The 22,026-nt window shown below is 40.5% G+C and overlaps 1 protein-coding gene across 9 annotated transcripts; it reads left to right on the forward strand.

Moving 5' to 3' along the window:
- The first annotated feature begins 17,008 nt into the window (after positions 1–17,008).
- On the forward strand, positions 17,009–21,417 carry LOC110791574 (uncharacterized). Of its 9 annotated transcripts, XR_008920020.1 has the most exons (5): positions 17,272–17,513; positions 18,505–18,624; positions 19,546–19,659; positions 19,780–19,868; positions 19,983–21,417. XR_008920020.1 is itself a non-coding variant. In XM_056827763.1 (3 exons), exons 1-3 carry the CDS (start codon positions 20,010–20,012, stop codon positions 21,288–21,290), a joined length of 384 nt encoding a protein of 127 aa, XP_056683741.1. In that variant the 5' UTR covers positions 19,875–20,009; the 3' UTR covers positions 21,291–21,417. The 9 variants fall into 9 exon arrangements, 1 of the variants encoding a protein (XP_056683741.1); XR_008920025.1 differs by lacking the exons at positions 17,272–17,513; positions 18,505–18,624 and adding an exon at positions 17,009–17,265 and having other exon boundaries at positions 19,796–19,868; XR_008920018.1 differs by having other exon boundaries at positions 17,272–19,659; positions 19,983–21,092; positions 21,201–21,417.
- The last annotated feature ends 609 nt before the right edge of the window (positions 21,418–22,026 follow it).

Raw genomic sequence — 22,026 nt, forward strand, 5'->3', positions numbered from 1 at the left:
CATGCCGAAGCAGGTATACAAGTTCAACACCAACACCTAGGCTATCCATGCCGAAGACAATATTAAAAAATTCTACAAAAACATCTAGGCCATCCTAGCCTACTCTCCTACAAGACCCAACAAGATCACCAACGGGGTCACTATCTACAAATACCAAGTAAGAAATTCAAGGAAAAATTCAAAATTCTACAAGTTCCAACAGTTCGAAATTCTACAAGTTCAACAGTTCAAGTTCAAGTGGCTACCAAACAAGTTTCTTCTAAGAGATTCAAGAAGCCTACTATCATACAAGCATCATATCCACAAGCATTTCAAAGTACAAAAATCGAAACTACATGCAATCCTAGAGGTTATTTCGTAAACAAAACATGAAATACTAACATGGACAAGGCAAGAACAACCAGATCAAGAGGAGAGTAGTCGACCATTAAGAAAGAAAAGCAAGAAAAATGAGTGTAGTTTCTCTTCTAAAGGCACGACAAGGGGGGAATTTATAGCCCAGCCCCGCGCCAAACGCCGTACCCTGCGCCGGGCGTCGCGCTTCAGCATGCGCGAAATCTTCTCCGCGTGGTCCTCCGTGCTGATTGCACGTTCTTTGCTGCTACGGTTTTCTGGACCAGGAATCAAACATCAAATCCTGTACCTTCCGAAATTAATGACATATATCTGTTTCTCCAAACGACAACAGATAAATATTTCAAGAATGCAAAGTCCGAAAAATACAAGAATTCAGGCGTTCGACTCCAAACTGACCCAAGCTCCAGGAAAGTCAGCCGAAATGTCAAGATTTTAGGAGTTAATAAAAAGCTCTTCTCCCTAGTAAGCATATCCCCAGCGGATTAACTCCGGGTATTGGATTAACTCCGGGTATTCAAAACTCAAAATTCCAAAATTCAAGATTCAAAATTTTCGATGCCAAGCTGTGTCCTAAACCAAAGGCGGAAAAGCAATGCAAGTACAAATCAGAGTCCTCACAACCGCACGGAGGTAGACTCTATCCTTTTTCCTAACGCTTGTCTTGTGCAGGTACCGGTGTATAAAGAATGGTCTTGATTGCAGAACATCTTGACCGTTCTCCGCCCTTAGTGGAAAACTTTGACTTGCGCTTTCCTAACCGGACGCTCAGTCAAAGTGGGGGCTTCTGTAGACACCTAAATCGTGTCTCCCCTATGGGATGATGACGATACTATTATCCTTGCTAGGTGGTTGTTACAACTCCGTGCGGGAGTCCCAAATGCTAATTCATTTTCCACAGTCCAAGATCCAAAGTCCAAATCCCGAGATCGTTCCCATTCCGGAACTCGGTACAAAATTCAATTTCCAAAAATTAATTTCAAAATCCAAACACAATCTCACCCAATAGACATCTCCATTGGTTTTACAAGGCCCTTTCCAGTCAAAATGACACTAAGCAATCCAAATTCGGGCGCCGACCCGGGAAGTGAAGTCCGGGAGGCATTCTTCATTTCATACAAAAGGTGGGTGTATGCCAGACCACCCCAGTTGAGGCCTGAGACAGCCCTCAAGTCTCTCAAAGAACCCAGGAAACCTACCAGTACCCGGCTACTCCTGCTCGGGGCAATCACTCTACTCACAAGGGCCAGGAGGAAGAGCCGAACCCTCTGCTCCGCAGATATGTCCGTCCTGTGGATCCTAGCCATAATCACCGTCACAGAAGCATGGCTGTCATCCGTATTCAAATCAACAACAAGGACAATCAAACCCCTGACACCACCCGAATGCCATGTCAATTTGGGGTCGAAAGTCACCTCCCTCTCGGAAAAGGGAAGGCCTGTGATCATGGCAAACGCGAAAGTGGTAATAGTGATCTCCTTCCAAACCATATGAAAAGTGTTGGTGTTATCCCACCACCGCTCCAGCAGGGCCTGTAGTCGGGCTTTGACGCTCGTCCTCCCTTGGGCGTCTCCCAAGGCATTCTAAAAATTAACCAGACCCGTCTGCGTCCAGATCGCTCGAGCCTCCTCATCGTCAGGGACAGTCGGGAAAACAGTACAAAGATCCCTCAAAGACCAAATGTGCGCATCGGCTCCCTGTAAGCCTACAAATGGGTGGATCAATTCAAGATCTGTACAAGTTCAAGTGACAAGTTCAAAACTAAGTACAAGACTAAAAAAGCCAGCGCGTGTCCGCTGGGATAGATGAAAATCTGGTCGAAATGGAAGATCCGAAGGCCGCCAGCCAGTGCCGTCGAAGGTAGGCACTGTTCGTGGTACAATGCCCGGCCCCGGCACGTTCGTTGTCGCCGCTTCATTATTCGAAGCGTCCTCCAAAGATGCTTGAACTGTCGAACATTCGGCGACCTTCTTCCGGGTATGACAAGGCATGCTAAATCATTCGAAATACAAAAAATTCAGCATTCAAGCCTGGGGGCTATCTTATACTAGCCTATACAAAGATCAAAGTCCAAAAAAAAAAATCCCCAATGGCCATACAAGTTTAGCCAGGGACCTCTATTTCAAAAGAGAATTCTACCCCAACGCCTAGGTTATCCATGCCGAAGCCGGAATACAAGTTCTATACCAACGCCTAGGCTATCCATGCCGAAGCAGGTATACAAGTTCTACACCAACCCCTAGGCTATCTATGTCGAAGACAATATTAAAAAATTCTACAACAACATCTAGGCCATCCAAGCCTACTCTCCTACAAGACCCAACAAGATCACCAACGGGGTCACTATCTACAAATACCAAGTACGAAATTCAAGGAAAAATTCAAAATTCTACAAGTTCCAACAGTTCAAAGTTCTACAAGTTCAACAGTTCAAGTTCAAGTGGCTACCAAACAATTTTCTTCTAAGAGATTCAAGAAGCCTACTAACATACAAGCATCATATCAACAAGCATTTCAAAGTACACAAATCGAAACTACATGCAATCCTAGAGGTTATTTCGTAAACAAAACATGAAATATTAACATGGACAAGGCAAGAACAACAAGATCAAGGGAAGAGTAGTCGACATTTGAGAAAGAAAAGCAAGAAAAATGAGTGTAGTTGCTCTTCTAAAGGCACGGCAAGGGGGCATTTATAGCCCAGCCTCGCGCCAAATGCCTTACCCTGCGTCGGGCGCCGCGCTTCATCATGTGCGGAATCTTCTCCGCGCGGTCTTCCGTGCTGATTGCACGTTCTTTGCTGCTACAGTTTTCTAGACCAGGCATCAAACTTCAAATCATTCTACCTTCTGAAATTACTGGCATATATCTGTTTCTCCAAACGACAACAGATAAATATTTCAAGAATGCAAAGTCCGAAAAATACAAGAATTCAGGCATTCGACTCCAAACGGACCCAAGCTCCAGGAAAGTCAGCCGAAATTTAAATATTTTAGGAGTTAATAAAAAGCTCTTCTCCCCAGTGAGCATATCCCCAGCGGATTAACTCTGGGTATTCAAAATTCAAAATTCAAAATTCCAAAAATTCAAGAATCAAAATTTTCGATGCCAAGCTCTGTCCTAAACCAAAGGCGGAAAAGCAATGCAAGTACAAATCAGAGTCCTCACAACCGCACGGAGATAGACTCTATCCTTTTTCCTAAATCTTGTCTTGTGCAGGTACCGATGTACAAAGAATGGTCTTGATTGCAGAACATCTTGACCGTTCTCCGTCCCTAGTCGAAAACTTTGACTTGCGCTTTCCTAACCGGACGCTCAGTCAAAGTGGGGGCTTCTGTAGACACCTAAATCGTGTCTCCCCTATGGGATGATGACGATTCTATTATCCTTGCTAGGTGGTTGGTACAAATCCGTGCGGAAGTCCCAATTGCTAAAACATTTTCCAAAGTCCAAGATTCAAAGTCCAAATACCGAGATCGTTCCCATTCCGGAACTCGGTACAAAATTCAATTTCCAAAAATCAATTTCAAAATCCAAACACAATCTCACCCAATGGACCTCTCCAATGGTTTTACAAGGCCCTCTCTGTGAGGGGGTCGAAAAAGCACGAGGCTAATGCGTGACCTCGTCCCTCGTGGGTGTGACGTTTCTTTTTGTCAAATCAAGTGTAATTTGATTTCCTGTGAGTTTACACCCAATTGACTAGTAATATAGGAGTCGCCATTCAGTTTTTAACGACAATGAGAAAAACTGACAAAACCCGGTTATCGTGACATAAAGGGAGTGCAATTATGTTTGACCAAGACGGCTGTAGGTTCCCTTGTGATCCCTGGTGTGGGGATCTCTCAACATACACCCGCAAGGTAGAGATTGAGGGTTCGGGGGACTGTAACTACCGAGAGGAGTACTCGCTCTTCGATAACTCTAGAGGCAGGATATCCTTACTAGCTCAGCATAAATAATTGAAGGGACATGCGTTAACTATTAAACTAATCTGAGTTGATTTTAACAATATGCAACATATAGTACTAGATCAGACGCGATTATCTGATTTAGATTGTTTTAAGGGACCTAGCATGATAATCCAATTTTCCAACATATTATCTTTATTAGGCGTGATAGAACAGTCAGATTTAATTAGTTTAACAGTTCATAAAAGGGCGAGGAAAGCAATTAAACCATGGAAAAGGGACACATTACGACGCACCCTTGAGAGGTGCTTCACGGTTCTCAGAAAACTAACCACTTTGACTTTGCTATTTCTCCTTTTATTTAACGAAACTCAAATTATAAGACAGGATACGTTCTGTTCGATGTTTGGATCGATTGCGACAGAACGCGTGATCAGTTTTGCAGCGTGAGGCTTAGGCTTAGGGGTTTAGAGTCAATACTCAGAATAATAATTGTGTGTTGTCTTTTTACGTCGAACTTAGGGCCCTATTTATAGAAAAGAGTTCGTGGAAAGATAGAATTGTAGAACTCTAATCCACGAGGAATTAGGAAAGAACACGTCCCAGGTATTTTCAGCGCCCAGGGCTGGGCGCCGAAGATTTCGGCGCCCAGAGCCAGGCGTTGAAAATAGGGTCTGGGCCGTTTCTTTGTCAGATTAGGACTCTTAGAATCCGGAGTGTATGAGACTTTAATCGAGTCTTTTAGTGCGTATTGATTTTATGACGAGATGCATCTGGGCCCGTTACGAACTCTAGGCTCGTTAGGATTTTAATTAATACGTAACTCTTATTTTTGAATCGTATTAGGAACAGGATTCTCCCGCAATTTCTATCTCATTTAGGATTTATGTTGGAGTGCAACACCTAATTCTGACATGTTTCTATCTTTTATGACTTGCCACTTTTAACAACTACCCATTACGGCAGTTACTATTTTTTGCAGGTTTCCATAAATAGCAGGTTTCTATAAATAGCAGGTTTTGGGTGAAATGAAAAGGGGAATTGAAATAAATAGTAGTTTGATCGGAGTTTTGGTGACTCGCGATTTTCAGTTACCCTTGTTAGTGGGGTGACTTTATATATTCTAAGTAACGCTTAGAATTTGGGAGGGGTTGTAGCCATTCTAAGGTTCGTTTTACACGATTGACCTTAGGATTGTGCCCCTATGACGTGTGTATAGTATTAGCGTCGAGAATTTGCGATAAAATCATCATCTCGAGCATTTTTAGAGTGTTTTTCTCAAGCCGCCAATTGTAGCTACGGGATTGGCTTGGTGCTATAATGCTTGGCATACGTTTTTATGCATTCATGGTGACATGGATCATGAATAGTTTGAACCAGACTCGTTTAGTGCGAGGTACGTTCGAGTAGTGATTTGCTACTTCTCTTGTAAATGTCGTATTGTGCGACATTGCCTATGGTCAAGGTAGTCACATGTTGAAGTGTGCCTTGACCAAAAGTTAGGTGCCTTTCTTTACCCATAATCATATTTAGAAATCTTTTTGACTTACTTGCAACATCGAGATAAATACATACTTAGCTTAAACCAATGACACTTTATTATGTTCGAAGAAATTGTTTGAAAATTATTTGAAATCCGAGTCCTATTGTGTACAATCCGAGGTGTCCTAAGTAGGTTGACTTATAGAAGGGTTCGTACATGATTACATGAGTGAATCAAAATATGTTATGATTTTTGGAATGCTGTCTAAGGATTTGCTGGAAGTCGGGGTGCAGGCGTCAAGATATACTTGTGCCCGTTTGGCATATGCTTTAGGCTTTTAGGGCCATCTTTTCCAGAAATGCGGGAATATAAACCGTTTTCAAATTGACTTAGATTTACTTGGTGTATGTCCGTACAAAAGGTCAAGGTATATTTAGTTCCTTCCCTAGCTCTTTCATTTCAATTTTTAGCCCCCAGTTGCTGTTATGTCTTCCCATTAATGATGCTTTCAGATTTCGATTTTAGATGCCCGTGTCATATGTCTGAGTAGGGTGAGCCTTGGTTAAATGCCAAGTTCTATTGACAATGTCTGATTTGTTTTTCAAAGGGGGTTCACAAGCATTTGAATTACCATGAACGGGTGCCCTGAGTTCGAAGGAACGGTGGGGCGACGCGTAGAACAATCCTCTTTATTGCAAGCTTACTGCCTTTACTACTTGTTGGTGATTATGACTGTGTCTAGTGGTGAAAGAAGGTCTTTAAGCGAACGACTATGTCTAGTGGTGAAAGAAAGTCTTTAAGTGAGTTAGTTCGCTTTAGGGAGGGTCAAGTCGAGTACTTTAGAGGTCATGGACGCTTGCGCTAGCCCCCATTTAATTGAGGCAAAGTGGTTTTTTGAGTCTTGGCTAAGTGCCTAGGAGTGTCAGTGCTCCTTCTTGGCAAGGGTATGTGCCCTTATTATTTTTCGATGTGTGCTCGTTTTGGCATCTTGATGACTTGGATTCTTCCTTTGACTTAAATTTTTCTTTCGACTTGGGTTGCAAGTAATTAAATTTCAATAAGGGACTCTATTTCTTATTCTTGTTATTCTATAGGCTTTAATATTTTTGCAAATTGGTTGGACCGAATCATGGATTGCCTACGTATCCACCTTAAATAGATTTAATTTGGAATCAGGTCTTGCGTAGTTCTTAGCCAGAGAATGGTTTCTTAGAATGCCGATTTTAAACAAGTACGTTCGAGTGGACTCGTAATGTTTGAAAAAGGGTGAAATTTATTTTAATCTGCTGCTTTGCCGTAAGCCGTAAATTTGTTTTATATATTTTTTGAGTACATAATTTTTTGAGTACATGTATTTTTTGGTACGTATATCTGAATGTATTTTTTGGTACGTATATCTGAATACGTGCTGTACCCCTCCAAGTGTTCGTTATTGTTCCGTGTATGTGCGGATAAAATGACGAGCACTTTTAGACAAATTTTAGCAAGCAGAGAGATTCAGCGCCCAGGCTGGGGCGCTAAAGATTTCGGCGCCCAGCTCTGGGCGCTGAAAACGATTTCTGGGCGGATCTTTTTTGGTGCGCTAAATGCTTCTTTTTCTTTTTAGACTAACTTTAGAGGCGCTTTGCAAAGTTTATTATTCACATTTTTCATATATTTTTTACGTTAAGCGTAGAATGTACTTTTCATTTGTTTTTTTTTTCGTGACTCAAGACGGTTTGAAAGACGCGTCGAATGAGATAGGATAATTTGTATAGGTATTAGTCAAGCATGAGGATTACATCTGCTAGGACTCACAATTTTCAGCCTCGTGCTAGTGTCATTAGTTTACATTAACCAAGGCCAATGAGTAGCATGAGGACGGCTCAAGGGTATATCAACAGGATGTATCCAAACAAGTTATATGGTCATTATGCTAATGTTGGTGTAAGAGCAGGTTTGGGCTTTGGAACTAATGGGTATGACGCACGTGTCAATGGCCGTGCGTGGTTTGCGGTTGATAACAAGTTCAAGAACAAGAGTCAAGGTAATGGTTTCTTGGGTTATGGCAATGAGAACATGGATGGGTTAAATGGGCTGAACAGGGGCCCCAGAGCGAAAGCGTCTAAGAACATAAGGATTGGAAAGGGTAGACATCGTAGAATTTTTTGTGGCAAGATTTGGATGGGTTGACTCAATTCTTTTCCTTCGTTTACTTGGGTAAATTCCGCACTTTGGAAGGTACGGGCTAAGTATTTCATGGCTCGCTCTTTTCGCTCTCCCTTTTCTTTTTCTATTTTTTTTCTTTTTGCTTGGGATTTCTCCCCAACATAAATCCTTCAATCAATTTTTTTATTTGGGCTAAATGGTAGATGGTTGTGGTCTTTGAGTCACGAGGCGAGACTGAGTGAGCCTCTTTTGGTAGGCCTATAGTGGACCTTTAATTTTAGTAGGCCTAGGGTGGACCTTTTATTTTTAGTTGGCCTAGGATGGACCTTTAAATTATCTTACTTTGCAAGCGTATTCAGTCGTTTCTTAAAATGTGCAAATAGCGTAGATTTAAAATGTTACTTTTGCCTTATTGAATTTTAATGAAAGAATTACATCGAAAATGATTTTTTTTGCTTCTTTTCAGATTCCAGTCTCCGGGATTTAAATTGAAGTTGTGATTTAGACTCGAACTTTCATTAATTTTTCTGATTATAACCCGTGTATGAATACAAGGAGGTGGCCTAGACTCAAAATAATGACGAGGTGCAAGCCTATAATACTTGACCAAGCGACTCTCAGACTTAGGCTAATTGGACCATAACTTTTGTTGGTTGACACTTTAGATTTTAACCCTTGGGTGTTCATTTGTCACGCGCCATTTTGCTTAATGTTGGCAAGGTAGTTAGTTGGGGAGATCGAATTTTCATTTTTGCAAGACTAGAATCATTAGTGCGGCTTCCCTCTTAGTGCGTATTGCTTTATCCCAATGGTAGCCTTATGGTATGCCGATTTGGGTATTTTCATGGTTGGTCATGTTGCATTTATGAAAAATCTTTTAGTCCGTATTTAGTAGTATTTCAAGGAGTGAGTGACTCGAGAGGACTATGATAGTCGTGACCCAATGTGATCATAAGCCTTGAGGCCATTAATTCTTGCTAATGGTATTGACACCTTAGGTTCACTTTGGGGGTTGTGCGACTATGGGGGAATGATTTTCAGATTGTGACTGTTTCCATTTTGCAAATACTATAATATATTATTTTTATTGGTGAGAGAGAGTATTGAGACCGTAGATTCTTAGCAAGGGATGACAATTACATATGGGTGTTTATTGATTTAAATGTTAGGAAGGGAGACTCAATATGGTTTAACCTTTTTACTTGCAGAACGACACCAAGCATTAGGACCGATTCTATGGATAAGACAACTAAAACTTAGGATTTAGATTGTACTTTGGCATAGCCTAGTCTAGACTCGGATTTATTTATTTTTTATTCGAACATTATTTTTCCTTGAAAACTTTATTATTTTTCGAATTCTTTTCCCATGTGACATTCAAGGTTTAATTAGCATGCTCGGTTTTGGTGCCGAACATCGTCGTCGTAGGAGGCCTAACAACGACACAAAGAGTGATTTATTTTTTTATTTTTTTTAAGTCGCCTTTAGAATCGAGTGCCTTTTCATACGCCCTCGCAGCAATTTTTTTACGAAAAGTTTTTTTTTGCTACGTATTTTCTTTATGCGCGGGCACCGAGGCTGCTGCGCCTGACCAAAAGGCCAGGCAGCAACTTCAGCGCCCAGCGTAGGGCGTGAGAAATTTCGGCGCCTATCCGGGGGCGTTGAAAATGCGTCCCTGGCTGGTTCTCGTTTTCTGTTCACGTCTATTTTTTTGTTTATGCGACTTCGATTTTGCGTGCTTGCCTAATAACGTCCTTTACGCGTTGTGCAGCGTTTGTGGGATTCGTTACAGGCCATCCCGAATGTCGCTTATTTTCGTGGCGATCGTTCGGGTTTGCGGAACACGTATTTCGGTATAACTCTTTGGCCAATTGGTTTATGAATGTTTGGGCAATTTTTTAAGGTCGTTGGTTTTCTAACATTGTTTGTCAGACACAATCACAAATTTCTCTACACATAACTAACATTACATCATGAGGCAATAACAATATGTCATGTAGTTTATGATAGGCTTCTATGGGTAGTATTTGCGCCTGGTTTGGTACCGCTTCTATCGCAGATCCAACACATGCCCCGGTCGAGGTAGTGCCTTCAACAGACGAATTTCGCCCAAGAGGCCAATCACGATGTAAGCCAAGGGGGCATGCACCAATGAGAGGGACCTAATGGGCGAGCGATTGGGTTTGTGACGGGTGTACTACTAGCGAAAGTGCCGAGTGGAAAACATTCGAAGCGTATGCACCCCCCGGTCAGCGATGGGTATCCTTAGTCCTAACTGCCCGAGGGAGCCAAGATTCGTTTATGCGGTTCTGCCCGTTCACATTAATATGCTGATTTTCAGGTCGTCCCAACTTGATGGGGAAATAAACGCGGGGTAGGATCGTTTCACCCTTCGGCTATTTTGATTACCTACAAGCACGAGTATTTCCTTCACTATCCCCAGTGGAGTCGCCACTGTGAGGGGGTCGAAAAAGCACGAGGCTAATGCGTGACCTCGTCCCTCGTGGGTGTGACGTTTCTTTTTGTCAAATCAAGTGTAATTGGATTTCCTGTGAGTTTACACCCAATTGACTAGTAATATAGGAGTCGTCATTCAGTTTTTAACGACAATGAGAAAAACTGACAAAACCCGGTTATCGTGACATAAAGGGAGTGCAATTATGTTTGACCACGACGGCCGTAGGTTCCCTTGTGATCCCTGGTGTGGGGATGTCTCAACATACACCCGCAAGGTGGAGATTGAGGGTTCGGGGGACTGTAACTACCGAGAGGAGTACTCGCTCTTCGATAACTCCAGATGCAGGATATCCTTACTAGCTCAGCATAAATAATTGAAGGGACATGCGTTAACTATTAAACTAATCTGAGTTGATTTTAACAATACGCAACATATAGTACTAGATCGGACGCGATTATCTGATGTAGATTGTTTTAAGGGACCTAGCATGATAAGCCAATTTCCCAACATATTATCTTTATTAGGTGTGATAGAACAGTCAGATTTAATTAGTTTAACAGTTCATAAAAGGGCGAGGAAAGCAATTAAACCATGGAAAAGGGACACATTACGACGCACCCTTGAGAGGTGCGTCACGGTTCTCAGAAAACTAACCACTTTGACTTTGCTATTTCTCCTTTTATTTAACGAATCTCAAATTATAGGACAGGATACGTTCTGTTCGATGTTTGGATCGATTGCGACAGAACGCGTGATCAGTTTTGCAGCGTGAGGCTTAGGCTTAGGGGTTTAGAGTCAATACGCAGAATAATAATTGTGTGTTGTCTTTTTCACGTCGAACTTAGGGCCCTATTTATAGAAAAGAGTTCGTGGAAAGATAGAATTGTAGAACTCTAATCCACGAGGATTTAGGAAAGAACACGTCCCAGGTATTTTCAGCGCCCAGGGCTGGGCGCCGAAGATTTCGGCGCCCAGAGCCAGGCGTTGAAAATAGGGTCTGGGCCGTTTCTTTGTCAGATTAGGATTCTTAGAATCCGGAGTGTATGAGACTTTAATCGAGTCTTTTAGTGCGTATTGATTTTATGACGAGATGCGTCTGGGCCCGTTACGAACTCTAGGCTCGTTAGGATTTTAATTAATACGTAACTCTTATTTTTGAATCGTATTAGGAACAGGATTCTCTCGCAATTTCTATCTCATTTAGGATTTATGTTGGAGTGTAACACCTAATTCTGACATGTTTCTATCTTTTATGACTTGCCACTTTTAACAACTACCCATTACGGCAGTTACTATTTTTATCAGGTTTCCATAAATAGCAGGTTTCTATAAATAGCAGGTTTCGGGTGAAATGAAAAGGGGAATTGAGATTCGTTATTTTTATAGGAGATGCGTTGTCAAGTGGAGATTTACGTTCTCATCATCGAACCTTCCCTTTCGGGAATGGGGACAAAAGTAGGTGTCTACACTCTCCAGTCAAAATGACACTAAGCAATCCAAATTCGGGCGCCGACCCACAAAACCGAGCAAGTCGGACCTAGTCCCGTAAAACCGAATTCAAAACCCAAAAACGGCTAGGTTTTAGTCGCTAAATCAAAGCCTTAATTATTACGCAAATGCTACGTGCCAAAGTTCGTACATTTCGTACAATGGTACATTCACAAAAGACAAATGCAAGGACGACGTCATCGTCCTTGCATTGGCGTTTCCTGTGCCACTTCAGCGACGCCAGACGCTAGAGCCTGCGTTGGGCGCAGCTGGCACTTGGCGTTTAGCCATCCAATTTTCTATTTAAACCTGATATTTGTGTTTTAAATAGTGTTTTCACCCCCGTCCCTTAGTACTTTTATGTGTTAAATGAGCTCGTAGGAGCCGTTTTTAGTACTAATCTGTGTATTTGAGTGTGCCTTGAGTTCCAGGACTACTTAGTGTGAAATTGGTATTTTTAGACCCGTTTCATGATGATTTAGGCCAATACACGATTTCGAGGAGTTCAGGACGACTATTGTCGACTTACGGGAGCCTTAGATGTTCATGATTGAGCCCCGGAAGTTAGACTCGGTGTTGCGGATAAAGGGCGGTTCATTTAGCCTTCCGCCCGGTTGATCTCTCCTTGCCCACCGGGGCGAGCAAGCAGAAGAACGAGTCGTCAGCAGGCGCCCGACGGGCGGTGTTTCGCCCGTTGCCCACCGGGCGCCCATCGAAGCAGCAGCGGCGAATTTTCTCCCTTCGCCCGGCGGGCGGGAGCTGCCCGACCGGGCGCGTGCAGATGCTTCCCAGAATTTCTCCCTCCGCCCGGCGGGCAGACTTACGCCCGACAGGTGGATATCGAGCTGGTCGCCCGACGGGCGGGAAGCTGCCCGACCGGGCGACGACAACCCAGAAGCCTTAGCGCGCGGTTTTCTTTCCGGTTTTCTTCTATTTTTATGGGCAAACTATAAATACTAGGCTTCATTATTTTTGTGAGGATCTTAATTCCTAGTATTGAAACCCTTAGTTTTATTTTCCTTAGTTAAATTCTCTCTAAATTTATGCAAACACTTAGTTTTCAATTTCATTAAAAATTCAAGCATTCTTATGTTTGCATTGTAAAAAACTTTGAATGATATGGGGATTGAGAGGGGTGTTAAGAAATTATTTTATGGGGTGGGCATGAAGCATATGTTTTCTATGGTTAGATTGACATTTATAGATCTTACTCTTGAATTTCTTATCTCCTTTAATGTAAAAAAGAATGGGTACAAAGATGTTACTAGAGTGTCTTTTCGATTGTTGAATACGTCTTTTGATATGTCTCTTAAAGATTTTGGTGCAATATTTGGTTTGTCTGTTGAGCATAACAGGTTCCCCGGGGAGGGGCACCTCAATAGTACTGTGTGGGGGAAGTTGACTGGGGATTTCAATCCCAGTAGCATGCAACATTTACACGCCTCTAGCGTGCAACACCCCGTCCCTTTTGTTTGGTTCCGGTTTATGGCTTTTACTATCTTTGGGAGGGACCAAAAGGAGAATGTGAGGAGCACATAGTTGGAGGTGCTCGGGGGGTATTTGTTGGATGGTGATGATGGATATAGGATGAATTTGGCCCATCATTTGGCCACTCAGTTGCTTACTACTGCCACCCACCGCTACTTGACCGATATTGCTTTAGGGGGTCTGGTCACCCACATTGCCATAGCGGTGGAAAACTTTGCTGAGAGGGACCATGCTGTGGTCCGGGGTAACAATTTGTTGGATATAGAGTATTTTGAGCGTCTTTACAGGGTTCATTCTGAGTACGGGGGACTCCTTCCCGGTCAGATGTCGTGGATGTTCCAGAGGAACACCCTCTTTACTCTATCGGATACTTCCGGGCTCACCCATTTTGAGAGGGGTCAGCCCCATTACTTGTATGTAGGTGAGCAGGCGCCACCACTACCTGAGACCCAGCCCCAGCCACAGCCCGAGGCCGCGCCTCGTACCTATTTCCGTAGGGGTGGGCGTAGAGAGAGGGAGGCGGGACAGAGAGGTAGTCCGGCTCCACAGGGGGAGCAAGGGTCTTCGGAGGAGCTGGGGTCCATTCATGAGAGGTTGGGCAGACTTGAGCTCGGTTTCCATGAGTTCGCGACTAATCACCAAAGGACAATGTTTCCTTTCTATGATCAGTATGCCAGGCAGGGCTACAATGCTCCGGATGCTCAGCACCCTTCCTGGTTTACCTATCTCGCGGAGGGATATGGAGCTCCCGGTTCCATGGGCACCTTCACACCTACCCACTACGGTGGGTATGGAGCGGGTACCAGCGGCTATTGAGGTCGGGATGGTGGTGATGATGATGATGATGATGGTCAAGGCCACCAGTGATGCTGAGATGATCGAGATGGTTCGATACCGCTTGAGCCAATGAGGACATTGTATGATTTAGCTTGGGGGGGGGGGGTGTGTTTCACTTACCTGTACATATTAGGTATGTTTTCCTTTTATTTTTTTCATTTACTTATTTTGGTGTGTTTATTGCTTTCTAGAGTAGTTTATTGCTTTGAAAAAAAAAAAAACAAAAATACGTCCCAATGAATACAATATCATGCTTCCCTGTGCCCCTTGATCGAAAATTGTTTTGATTCTTGGTAGTTGATGATGAGCAATGTAGATGTGTTAGCCATGATTTAATATCCGATTACTTTGATGCCTTAGCATGAGTCAACTCTGACTAACTATTTGTGGACTTGGTGCTTGGCTAATTGATTTTGTTAGGATGTGTGATAGCTTCCTGGCGTGTCATTGATTTTGAGTATTGATTTGCTACTGTTAGTAGCGTTTTATGACTCACACACATGCACATTGTGGAGGACGAAGGCATTTTTCTGTTTAGGTAGCCTTCAGATGAATTTAGATACATTTGTTCCCTCTTTTTCGTCCCATGTTGTTGCTTGTGCCCTTTTATTCGGTGACTAGCCACATTACAAGCTTGTGAAAACCCCATTGGTTACTAGTCCCAAGCCTAGCTTGGGGGAGCTAATAGTAGTGAGGTGAGGGAGTTGTAGTGTGCTACATTTTGAGCACAATGTGAGTGTTGAAAAAGGAGTTCATCTTATCATGTTTGTTGTTGTTAGAGCTCGCAACGGAAATTTGGCTTTTACTAGATAATATGAAATCGATACCTCATAAATAAATAATATTTTGTGAATAAACAAACAACCCTTTGCAACCATTTTTCTCTAATAACCCAAGAGAAATAAGGTTTTTCCGTAAATCTGGGATGTGTCTCACATCCTTCAAGGTTATTATTGTTCCATCATGCATCTTGATTCGGATAGTACCTAACCCGAAAGTCTTGCAAGCATGATCATTTCCCATCAAAACCGTACCACCGTCCAAACTTTGATAAGTTGTAAACCACTTTCTGTTTGGGCACATATGGTGTGATGCTCCTGAATCAAGCATCCACTGACCAGATATTTCAGTGCATTGTTCTGATACGGAGTAACAGTAATCTTCCTCGTCATTTGAGACAAAACTTGCCTCTTGTTTTTCTTGTTGTTTTCCTCTGGAATTGTTGTTGTTGTCCGACCTCTTGAATGTAGCCCTCTTATAGCTCACCACATTTGAAACATGGTCTTTCCGCAAGAGGTCTAGATTTTGGTCTAGACTTTCCTCCCTTGCCTCTTCCTCTTTCATTAGTCCTTCCTCTAGTTGTAAACAATCCCTGAGCTTGTTCCCTGTATTCTCCTCCACTGCTAGACATCATCCCACTTGTAGCAACCTTTCGAAGATCATCCGCTAAAAGTGATGTTCTAGTTTCATCCATGGTTAGAGTATCACCCACAAGCATCAATGTTTGAACTAGATTTTCATAGGACTTTGGTAATGAAAGTAATAACATGGGCGCTTGGTCTTCCTCTTCTATCTTCACATCTATATCCTTTAAGTCTGATATAATCCTATCAAACTTATTGATATACTCCCGAATTGAGGTGCCTTCTTCCATCTTGCATGTATACAATTTGGATTTTAGATAGATCATGTTCGTTAGAGCTTTCGTCATGAAATTTGTCTCTAACTTTGCCCACACGCCAGCAGCCGTTGCTTCTTCATTTACCAAGAATGCAACATCCCTCTCAAGGCACAAGATTATGGCTGATCGTGCTTCAAGATCTAACTCTTCCAAATCCTCATCCTTCATATCTCCGGGTTTTTGTTCTTTTCCCGCTAGCGCTTTGTGTTGCTTTTGCGAAATTATCAAATTTTTCATGTGCATCCTCCAATAGGAAAAATCATTTTTCCCATTGAACTTTTCAATTTCATATTTCCCAAATTTTACCGTTCCACTAGTACAAGCCATTATAAAAATATTTTCAAAATAAAAAATTTAACCACTTAATATTTTGACGTTGGCTCTTGATACCAATTGTTAGAGCTCGCAGCGGAAATTTGGCTTTTACTAGATAATATGAAATCGATACCTCATAAATAAATAATATTTTCACTACTACAAAAACACCCTACGGAGTCGGACTTTTCGAGTCGCCTCAAATAAATAGGCGACACATAAGCCTTTAGAGTCGCCTGTTATGGAGCAGGCGACTCATAAGGCTCCATAAATCAAAATAAAAAATAAAAAATAAGGATTATGCGTCGTCTGCAATTTATTAGGCGACACATAAACTTTTAGAGTCCCCTTTTATATATTAGGCGACTCGAAAAATAAAATTTTACGAGTCCCCTACCCCATAAAATGGGACGTGTATACTTTATGTGTCCCCTTCTACATTACAGGGGACACATATAGTTTACGTGTCGCCTCTTATATTACAGGCGACACCTTAGGTGTTTGTTTTAATTTATTTTATACTCTTTCCCACACTACAAAATTGACCTTATATTGCCGCCTTTGTTTTACAGATGACACTGTAACCTTATGAGTCACCTTTTATTTACAGGCGACACCTTAGATGTGAAAGTTAATATTTTATTAAATTCGCCTAAAAGTAAAAATTGAGCGCCTTCTTAGAGAAAAAAATTATAAAAAAGCATCATAAACAGTAACTTATCAAATTATTTATTGAGACTTAAACTTAAATAAAGAAAAAAAATTAAAGAAAAAGGGAAAGCGTTTCAACCCCTCCATCAATCATAAACAGTAACTTATCAAATTATTTAATGACACTTAAACTTAAATAAAGAAAAAAATAAAGAAAAAGGGGAAAGCGTTTCAACCCCTCCATCAACAATGAAACTGAAATCAGTTTCAAGTCACCATATACCCTCGGAACCCTCTATCAACGAATTGGGCACCACCATCAAAACCCACGAAATTGAAACCCTCCATCATCAATTGAAAATCGCGAAATTGCTGGAGATAGGTTCATAGGCAATCACTTAAGCAACAGCACGGAGCCGTCGAATAGCAAACACTTCAAAAACCGTCTTCGGTGCGTCCCTCCTCTTCTCTGTTCATGTAATTTGATCGATTGATTGTTATATTTTCTTGGATTTTGATTATATTTGATTGAGTGATTGTTATATTTTCTCGGAATTTGAACGAGTTATTGTGAACATTAGGTTTTGATACGGAGTATTTTTATTGTTGGGTTGATTGTTTTGTTTTGTTTTGTGTTTTTTTGTTTTGTTGCAAGCAGAGAAATTGAGCATTGAAGTTAACTTGGTAGTTTAGTCTGAGGTTAATTAACCCTACGGCGATGGTTATTTCTGTATCCAAAGCACCTTATTAATTGGTTATTTGTTTATTTGATTTATGATGAATGAAGTGTGTGAACTTTGAGTTTGATGTAACATTGTTGCAATGGCGATTCAATACCGGAAAAAAAATCTATGAGTTTTATCGAATTTGCTTCACTCGAGCAGTCGATCTTGCCTTGTTCTTCTAAATTGCTCATGTCTATAATTGCTTGTTGGAGTGTGGGTTCTATGGGGGGAAAATTATTTTGACCGTGTTTTTCTAAGTTGCTCATAGGGGCCTGCTTGAAGGTGAAGCCAATCAAGCCATCTTTATTTACAGTATAGTAGTAGACTTTAAAAAGTTTATAGAATACGTTTGTAGATGAGTTGAGTTTTGGGGGTTTATACAATTTTGTATCTGCTAATTGGTTTAGCTGGGTTGGAAGTCTTTGCACTCGGGTGATAGTGTGATACGTATTTCCCTATTGGGTGATGGGATGGGGGAGACGAGATCACAAGAGTGTAAGTTGCTGAATAAAATGACATTCATATATATTCGTCAGTCTTTCCGAAAGGATATGAAGTCTTGTTCCAATTGCTTACTCTAACAGAGGTTTAGTTTTTCTAGTTTTGTATTTGTGTTAGTTGGTTCATTACTGTTTCTTACGACAGACTTACTGAAAGGGTGTGAAGTCTGTTTCTTACTACTGAATAACTCGTGTGCAGCTGAACAAATTGATTAAGGAATAATATTAAATAAATAAAAGTTAGAAATTAACAGGGATTGTGGCCACAGGGATCTTGCAGCTTTCTATGAGTTTCTGGATGTGTGTGCTTAATTTCTCTTGGATGTTTATAGGCATAGTTTTCTCCATGTGTTGTGTTGGGCCAAAGTTCAGTGCTTTCAAGGAATTTGTTTTAGTGATTATATTTGCAGATGGTCTATTTGATCTCTAAATGAGTAATATAAGGTTGGGTATTGATCATCATAGGTTTTCTTAGCTTTGGACTGGAAATTTACTGCAGCTCTTGCTGATGCTGTCTGGTCTTAATTAAAATTGCTGATCTTGTAAGATGGACTTCAAATTATCGAGAAAGGTTATTTTTTACAGGTCATAATCTAAATCTTTAGAGGTCCATCTTTTTGTTTGGAGTACTGTGAAGTCATTTACTCATTAGGTTTAAGAGGGTTACACAGCTTTGTGTCCATCGAGTTTGGCATCTTCTAGTTGTAGGAAAATTGTCAAATGACTCAAATCCTATTTCTTAGTTGTATTTGCATCGTGCTGTTACTCATCCATTCAACTGAAAGACTTGCATCCCTTGCTGCTTTCTCTATCTTTTCTATAGTTTCAGTGATTGTGTATTTTGATCCCAGCATTATCATGTTGTTCTTGTTGTCCTGTTTTTCAAGATACCAATTAATCTAATGAGTGCAGTTCTTATTAGTAAAATTTACTACTTTATTTGAGAAAATCACTAGAGAATCCTCATTAATTAGATTTAAGGGGCAAAATATATTTTGGTTTCATGTTTGTAGACTTGCCTGCTCTTCAAATAGGGTTGACAAATCAAGGTCTCTAGATATTGCGACCAGTTGGAAGGCATTGATAAATCCTTGAGTTTCAGGGACAATTTCTTCTTCTGAACTTTCCTAAAAAAAGGCTTGGCAATTAGTTAGCATGTTCATCTTTGAACAGCACGTGTTTCTTGTATAGGTTTAGTCATTACCTTTTCAGGCTCAAAAACTGCTCGAACGTCATCTGTGTAGCTCTTTCTTTGAAAGTAAATTCCTGCAGCAGGCTTATAATCTCTCTGAAACCACTCATCTTCAACAAATTCTGCTACTGTAATTCTCTGCAGAAAACAGAAGTCGAGGATGGTTAGATCAATCTGTTGTTTTTAAGTGATCCTATACTTTTATATGAATTTAAATCGTATACCTTTTTTGAATGGGGATTCAATAATCTGCCAATAAGTAGATGAAGAGTTCTTTTGTATGATAAAAAGTGTTTTACTGTTTATTTTGTTAGGGAAAATACCTTTGTGTACAAATTCAATAGATTTGGGTCAATGAATGGTAGTTAACCAGCACACAACTCAAATAAGATCACTCCACAAGCCCAGACATCTGCAACTACTCCGTCGTAAGTTTTCTTCTTCAGTACATGTCAATTAGACAATATTGAAGTTAGTTCTTTCATTTCAACAATGTCGGACCATTGTATCTTTTCACTTATCAGACATTTTTTTTTTATTGAAAACAGTTTCCTCTTACCTTAGGTGCTACATAACTTGGAGAACCACATGCTGTCAACAACAAACTTCCAGGTTGTAGGCATCAGTTCAGAAATTAGTAAGTGGAAACATTGGGTAAACGAATTTCACTTTGATGATAAGTATGTACCTTTTGCAATGCACTGAGTCCAAAGTCTGATACTTTGAGGTTTCCTTGGATATGCAAAAGCAGGTTTTCTGGCTGCATTGTAAATGAAACATGTCAATTGGGTCAGTCAGCTGGTTTGAGTTCTTATTTGGATCGGGCAATCTAGTGGAGTTCAGAGTTCAGTATAGTTACATCTTTCAGCTATTTACAATACCTTTAAATCGATGTGATACACTCCTCTGGAATGGCAGTAGTCTACTGCCGGAAGTATTTTGTTGCATCACTTTACTTCTCCAAGTAAGTCTTTACATTCGAGTATAGAGTCACATAAACTAGAACCTTCGAACTTCCAAGAAACAATATATGATCAAGTTATAGTTATCTAGTGTTCTTACCAATTTGTCAGAGAGTTGCGGTCCTACTGCATATTCCATGACTATGTAAATCTTTGTGTTTGAGCCGATAACCTATAAGTTGGCAAGTTAAAGACTTCATTCTTTCACCTAAAAACATACAGACCAAGTTTGTGTACTGAAATAAGAGCACTTGCCTCGTGTATCCTTACATTGTCCAGATGATTCAACAACTTCATCTTTCTGATTTCTCTCTGCACCTGTTCTAGCAAACATATATATATTATGGTGAACTACCTAAGTATGACGTGATTTTCAAAAGGTAACTAACGCATCATATTCACGTTCCTTTTGAAAATATCTTAGTTGGCTGGAATCTAGTCATGTGAATTGCAGCACAAAGAGATTTCCTAGGAATAGGAATCTTAACTTATAAAGTTAGAGATGTTAAAGACTGGACATGGTATCTAAACATATAGCGGAACAGTTTCTCATTAGTTCACTTTGTGTCATTTGTTTCTTGTTATATTTTAGAATACAGTCAAGACGTGGTTGGATTTTCCATATTGTATACAGGTCCTCCCTTGTCGAGTTGTCTGTACCCAGGTAAGGCCTTTGGTATTTGTTGTGCGATATATGGAGTAGTTTGAATGAAACTGTTGTCTGGTTCCAGAGGTATATGTGGTTAAGTGTTCGTTAATTGTTGGTATTTCTTTTATTATATGTGGTTAAGTGTCCTCGTTCTCAACAAGTTGGGCTAGTTGAGTCCTGCTATTATGTCATGAAGTATATGGATCAAATAGTAACGCTTGTATCGAAAAAGGAACGTGATTTTCAAAAGGTAATTAACGTATCAAATTTTTTTATCTTTAAATTTGCACTTGCTTAATTGTTTGAGTGTACTTGCATCGATTCTAATATATCTATGCATTTGGTTTTGTGCATGTAGCATTTCACTCTGGAGGCTATACTCAAGAAATTATCGATGATGTTCGTGAAAGATCGTGTAGATTTTTCATTGATAATTGTTTATAGTTAATTAATTTCAGTTTCACACTTAGTTGACATAAACTTCTCAAATTCGTGTCCAGGATTTTCTAATATGTAAAAATACAAAAGTATTATGTATAACTTTTATCAATTTTTGAGGCGACACCTTAGAGTCCCTTTGAATCGCCTCAAATGAAGTGGGCGACACGATAGGGCACCATATGCGTCGCCTAAAACGAATTAAGCGACTCAGAAAAGTACATACGAATCCATAGATTTCCTCTTCGGAGTCGCCTCTAACATAAGAGGCGACACATAAACTGACCTACAGTGTCGGGTCACAGGCGACACATAAAGGGGATACCTATAGAATCGCCCCCTGTGGAGTCGCCCATGAGGCGACTCTATAGGTGGTTAAGAAGTGACTCCCAAAGGTGTTTTTGTAGTAGTGTTTGTGAATAAACAAACAACCTTTTATGAAGGAAATAATAAAGTTACGTAAGAAAAATAATCTTTTCTTAAACTAAGCTTTAATGATGTGAATTGTTGAATTGTATTGAATAAATTTTACATTACACTTCTACACATTTATAATGAATTAGAAAACTAATTAAACAATGGTTTACATTGTTTCACCGACAATCTTGTTTCCTATAATTATCTCCTTAAGTTTCTCTCGTTGTTTCACATTTCTCACCATTCTTAAATTAGATATAATTAATTTAGGAATTAATGATACATATACTCCCACAGTTGTTGAAAATGAGTTGAAAATGAAAGAGATG

The sequence above is a fragment of the Spinacia oleracea genome, chromosome 4 (assembly GCF_020520425.1).
Source record: "Spinacia oleracea cultivar Varoflay chromosome 4, BTI_SOV_V1, whole genome shotgun sequence".
Taxonomy (NCBI): domain Eukaryota; kingdom Viridiplantae; phylum Streptophyta; class Magnoliopsida; order Caryophyllales; family Amaranthaceae; genus Spinacia; species Spinacia oleracea.

Bases quoted from the DNA above. Each gene is read 5' to 3' on its own strand.
- LOC110791574 (XM_056827763.1), top strand. From the start codon at position 20,010: ATGTCAATTGGGTCAGTCAGCTGGTTTGAGTTCTTATTTGGATCGGGC. The intron at 20,196-20,984 runs GTAAGTCTTTAC...TATGTGGTTAAG, and splicing joins GCATCACTTTACTTCTCCAA to TGTCCTCGTTCTCAACAAGT. The intron at 21,093-21,200 runs GTAATTAACGTA...TTGTGCATGTAG, and splicing joins AGGAACGTGATTTTCAAAAG to CATTTCACTCTGGAGGCTAT.